Consider the following 6,000-nt stretch of genomic DNA (forward strand, 5'->3'; position numbering starts at 1 on the left):
ATCTAACCCATTCTTCATTCATCAGCCAACGATCGCCCAGTGGAGGATCGTGTTTGTGATAGCGGCCGGGGTGTACATTTTCACCGCGACCTTCTTCAACATATTTGCGTCCGGCACGCGGCAACCGTGGGACAACCCGGACAACGATGAACCTCAGAAGCCGGCTTCGATCGAGGCGCCGAGCAGCACGCACGAGAATGGCCATGCGCACGGAAACGGCACAACTAGCGCCACCTATCGGAGCGTCGCTAACGAACAGAAGTAGTAGTTTTGTAGGCTGTGTAGAATTTACACAATAGTTTTTTTTTCGGTTTAAGCGTAACAGAGAGACAGCGAGAGAGAGAGAGAGAGAGAGAGAGAGAGAGAAACACACATACACTAAGTAAACGTAAGACATTATCCCCTCCCGATTCTGCCCCGCCTAGCTTTCAGTCTCAATGACGATGCGGGATACGTAAAATTTAATTATTTTGATCATGTTTATGATTTGTTTATAATTTCCCTCCTTTTTGCTTTATTATCGCTCTAGGTTAGTAATTATTGTTATGATATTCTTGTTGAATGTCGGTGAGAATATCAGCGAGTGACTTTCTAGTTAAGTTTATTGGAATACAAATCGGTTTGTTAGTAGCTGAGGAGGTAAATTAATGCTGATGAGAATGAGAACGAGAAGGATGGAAGGATGTGTGCCTCGCTCGTTTTTTTACGCGAGGGTAAGCGAAAGACTTGTGATAGGACCGTTTTACCGTGCGCAGGGGTAAAACTCATTAGAAAGCCAAACTGCCCGAAACTTTAGCCACAGGCATCAATACACACACACACACACACACACACACACAAACAAAAACAAGAAATTAGGTTGTGTAATTTTGCTGTTTTATTTTAAACATTGCGGGGCAAGAATATCGTTAGACATATCGCAGACCGACAATTCCACAGTGCCGTAGCGAAGAAGCAAAGCAGACATCGTAAAGGTTGTACAATTGATTTGCATACCGAGTGCTTGTAACAGACTAACGGAGCTTTAGTATATACACATGAAAGTTACTGCGTAGGAAATACCAAACTAATCAAATATTTTTACTTTGTACATATTTCAACGATACAAGAGAGGTTTGAAAAAGAAAAGATAATCAAAGGAAACGATAAGAAAGGCGAGACTTTCGTACAGCTCCTTCCATTGCGAGAAAGTCGAGATGTAGTTAAAGTTGATGGAGAAGATTATTGTTGATGATAATAATAATAAAAAAACGATAACAATCAAACGTAGCAAGCTGTGATAGCCGTCGCAGCAGGCAGTACGAAAAAAATAACCTCCCGCGTGTTCCTGTTGCCAGGTTGCGCTGCAGTTTATTTGCAGTTGCGATCTCCGTAGTAAATATGTCACCGGCTGCCCTGTCAGGTCTCTGCTTCGGAACGCTCGGTCTGCTGACACGGCTTGTCACATTGATGGGGCGCGATGCACTCTTATCGTCCGGATGGTTACATATTCACCCACTAGTCGTTTGTTATGCAGTCAGATAAAATCGTCCACTAGTGCAGGTCATATAGAAACAAATTTATCCGTGGAGTTCTCAGCAACGAGCCTCCTATATCACAACCTGCGATAGATGAATCTCAACAGTACCGTCTGTCGGGGTGCGATTGTGTCTGATAAGCATACGTTTTGGTTCTTGATCCAAAGCAAGTCAATGTATACTTTAATGTTCAGTTCACAACTGCCACAGATATGGTTGTTACAACGAACTATAATTTTACTAAAAATAACCCAACTAACAATCGAAATATAAATTGGTTTATTTATGTTTCATGGAAGTTTTATAAAAGCATTGCTGAATCTGTCAACTTTTATCATGAGTTTTTGAAAGAACCTGTGGTTTTTAGTGATCAACAGTTCTATAGAGTGATTGAAGAACACTAGAAGAGTCCTCCATAAAACTTAATCATAAAGAAGTGTCGGTTTAAAAACGCCCTTCATATCCCTTTCGAAACATCTCTTAGAAACTTCCAAAAATGAACAAACATCCCTTACAATAGACCTTGATAGATGTGATAAGGTAAAAAAAAGATCATTTGAGGGGAGATTCAATTACAATTTTTTGAAGAGGTTTCAACTGAATGTCTCTCTTGTCAGAGTTATTATAGGACGGACTTATATTTTTTGAGAGGTATTTGTCTTAGTTTTGTAGAATTCCCCACGAAAGAAGAGTTTTTTGAAGTAGAATACTTCACTCAGGAAGTTCGGCTACATAGGGATGTGAAATGAAAATCTAAAACCGAAAAAAGTGAAAAATATGTCCAATTTCAAATGCTAATAAATCGGTTAGTATTCAATGGATTTCCTTCGTTCTTGCAGCAATAGATTGGAAAATCTTCTAAGATTCTTCCCAAAATAAGATAATTGTAATTTTATTATTCACACTATTGTACTATTGGAAATAGTCAAGCCTTGTCAAAACGAAAAATTCGACCTCTGATTGGTCGTTATATGCTTGCTTCCCAAGCACGGTCGACAGGATCATATACCTTGCAATTGAAAACATGCTATTTGGCCTATATAAGAGCCTGTTTCAGCCGGAGCTGCTCATAATAGTTCTAGACAGCGAAAACAGCAGTCGTCCTTCCTTAGCAGCAGCACTAGCTCTGTGGTTGGTCACCACGTCTCAGGAGCAGCGCGGTTTTTCTCAGCGTGTGTCGCCAGACAGCCATTATTCCCCCCGTGTTGGGGCAGCATGAAGATTGCCATCAGGAAATCCAATTTTGGAAATCAAAATGCCGCGGGATGCAATCAAATTCTGTTGTAGTTGTCTAATTTTTACTTTATTTAGTAAACTCCCCACTGTAGGGGCAGCGCAAAGGCTGCGATCAGCATAACTGACATTGAATAATAAACTGCCCTGTTAGTACGCATTCACAAAAGCAGTTGGTTCGACTATGCAGAGCTTATATAAAGTCGATTCAATCAATCAGCATAAACAGAATTTCGTCGTCTCCCAGCTGCCAAGTTGCAACATGATGCAACACGCAACAGCGAGCAAACGAAACCGCTTGATGTTACAAACCGCAATAAGATACGGGTTAAAACTGTTGCGTGTGTGAGAGCACCATCGGTGTTTATTCGCTGGATACACTATCTACTGAACGCAATAATCTTCTTACATACGTCATGGGGACGGGAACATTTTCTTCAACCAAGCTGCACAACACGACACAAAACATGTTATTTTGTTGCTTCAATGAGAGTGCTATCGGTCCGGCTCGACAAGAAATCATTTTTGTGCATCCTTGCTACGAAACTTAGGAAAAACTTTAGAAACTGAAAAAAGAGGTGGAGCTTATCAAATGATCGCTCTGAACCAGAATGAAGTCACACATATTTTTTAAGTTATATCATTCCACCACGTACGTAAAATAATTCATTCCTATTTTCATCCCTATATAAGAGCCTGTTTTAGTCGAAGCTGCTCATAATAGTTCTGAACAGCGACGACAGCAGTCCTCCCTTAGCAGCAGCGGGAGCGAGCAGTGGGTACCATCGATAGCGGATAGCGGCCACAACTGTGGCATGGCTGCGAATAAGCGTAGCAGTTTCAGCGGATCTCACCATCGATAGCAGCTGGGCCAGCAGATGCAGGTACAGCGGATACCAATGGCGGCCACAACTGTGGCATGGCTACGGATAGCGTTGCAGTTGCTCAGCAGTTGGGCCAGCGAATAGCGGCCACAACTGTGGCATGGCTATGCATAGCGTAGCTGTTGCAGCGGGTATATCAGCATCGATAGTAGCAGGGTCAGCTGATGCAACGACACTCTCTTCACTAAAATGCTGTTTCAGTGTGGTAGCGGGAAGCATCAGCAGCAGGCTTGCATGAAGTGAATACATCAGCCAGCAACTTTCTCTAAGGCCTCTGCCATAGTAGACGCGAAAAGCGGCGCGAACCGATTCGCTCGGCCGTAGGTTGATGTATAGCTCTACTGGTGGCTGTACATTAACCTACAGCTGAGCGAATCGGTTCGTGTCGCTTTTCGCGCCTATTATGGCAGAGGCCTAATGGAAAAGTTGTATCAGTTTGTTCAGAAGAATATTATTGTCGGTAATATTACAGAGATGCGATTGCGTAAATCCGATTTTGAATTGAACAATTGTTCTTTTGAGAACAAATAACACACTTATTTGAAGAGTTAATAGCTTTTGGTACCAATAGCAGTATAGTGACAGCCTCAGCGGCAGATGCAGATGCAGCCGGTACTTCCCTGAGGCCGATGTAAAGGTAAATGGGAGCAGCACGGCGAAACAGTTCGGGTTATGCTTAGACGCGCGTCATTTTTCGTTGTTGATATTCCCCACATGAAACGACGCGTTTTCGTATGATAGCGGTGGTATTAGCGGTAGATGCATTTGCCAACACTCCCTCCAGTAAAGCCGTGTCTAGTTTTCAATGTGAAAACATCTTTCTCATTGTGTTGACCGTGCGCCTTAGTCCTCACTATCAAGGTAACACAGAGATGTAAGATAAACACTACATCCTATGATAAATTGAACAATTGTTCTTATAAGGACAACAAATGAATTAATGAAGATTTAATTTTGAATTAGAATACTTCTCTCAGAAAGTTCGGCTACATAGGGATGTAAAATGTGAATCTAAAACTGAAAAAAGTGAGAAAAATTTCAAATGCTAATAAATCGGTTAGTTTTCGATGGATTTCCTTCGTTTTTGCAGCAATCGATTAGAAAATCTTCTAAGATTCCTACCAAATGCATGAAATTGCAATTTTATCATTCGAACTATTGTACTATTGAAAACTCTTAAGCCTTGTCAAAACACAAAATTCGACCTCTGATTGGTCGTTATACCGCGCTTTCCCAAGCACGGTCGGCAGAGTTATGGATCTAGTAAATTGGGAATGCATCTTTGGCCTATATAAGAGCTTCATCAGATAATAAACAAACATTTCATCGGATATTAAATTGAACAACTGAAATTTGAAGAACACAAATGATTATTTGAAGAGTTAATATTTTCTCGTTTTGCGCTATAATCCAAAGTTAATTATCTTCATCTACATGCATACTCTGACTATTATTACGTGTTTGCGTCGCTTAGTGTTTGGCTACAGTCATGCAGAACGCAAATAACGGCGCGATGCGATTCGGCAAGACGAAATCTGTTGAAATGTATAGCTCTACTTCGCCTTAAAAAGAGCTATACATTTCACCACGGTAAGGCGAATCGCATCGTGGCGGCATTCGCGTTCTGCATAACCGTAGCCTTTGTTCCGTTCCCGTTTAATGATGTCGCATTAAATGTGCATATTACAATTCGGCAGCACTTCAACTTCTCATTTGCACAAAATTTAAAAATATCCAACGAACTTCATTCAAAATATCAGACAAAAAGAAATTACAATACTGCCAATGAACGGTCAACGTTTATTTACTGGAAAAAATGACTGACACGCAAGCAGCCAGGTTATCTTTCTTGTAAAAGTATTCTACTTTAACCTTGCGGTCGTGGCTTTGCGTACAACCTTTTTGTGATTTTTTTCTTCATCTATAATTTATCAGACATGCTCTATGTCGTGATAACCCTCACCACAGGCACAGATACCACTTTCCCCGAGCCCAACACGACGGAGATGCGCGTCAAATCTATAGTGATTGGACATAAGCCGGGACATCACGCAAATGAAATCCCGACCTACATCCAACCCCTTGAACCACGGGTTCGTCGATACTTTGGGGATTATGGAATGTAACCACCTTCCCAATTCCCCTCTGGTCCAAGCATTTTGCCAACTGATGATCGTATTCTGACGTACAAGTACGAAAAATTCATTAAAAGCAATTGGTCTTTCATAAATATCCCCGTTTGTTGCGCCCACCTTAGCCAAAGAGTCCGCTTTCTCATTGCCCGGTATCGAGCAGTGAGAAGGGACCCACGCTAAGGTAATCTGAGTAGATTTTTCGGATAAAGCACTCAGATGTTCCCGTATTTT

General features: G+C 41.5%; 1 protein-coding gene across 3 annotated transcripts in view; it reads left to right on the forward strand.

Moving 5' to 3' along the window:
- LOC129722995 (putative inorganic phosphate cotransporter) overlaps positions 1–1,313 on the forward strand; it is a 64,232-nt gene extending 62,919 nt beyond the window's left edge. For all 3 annotated transcript variants that reach the window (XM_055676902.1, XM_055676903.1, XM_055676901.1), the window contains one exon: positions 26–1,313. In XM_055676902.1, coding sequence (XP_055532877.1) covers positions 26–265 — 240 coding nt within the window. In that variant the 3' untranslated portion in view covers positions 266–1,313. The remainder of the gene's footprint in view (positions 1–25) is intronic.
- Positions 1,314–6,000: the final 4,687 nt, after the last annotated feature.

Source organism: Wyeomyia smithii, chromosome 2 (assembly GCF_029784165.1).
Source record: "Wyeomyia smithii strain HCP4-BCI-WySm-NY-G18 chromosome 2, ASM2978416v1, whole genome shotgun sequence".
Taxonomy (NCBI): Eukaryota; Metazoa; Arthropoda; class Insecta; order Diptera; family Culicidae; genus Wyeomyia; species Wyeomyia smithii.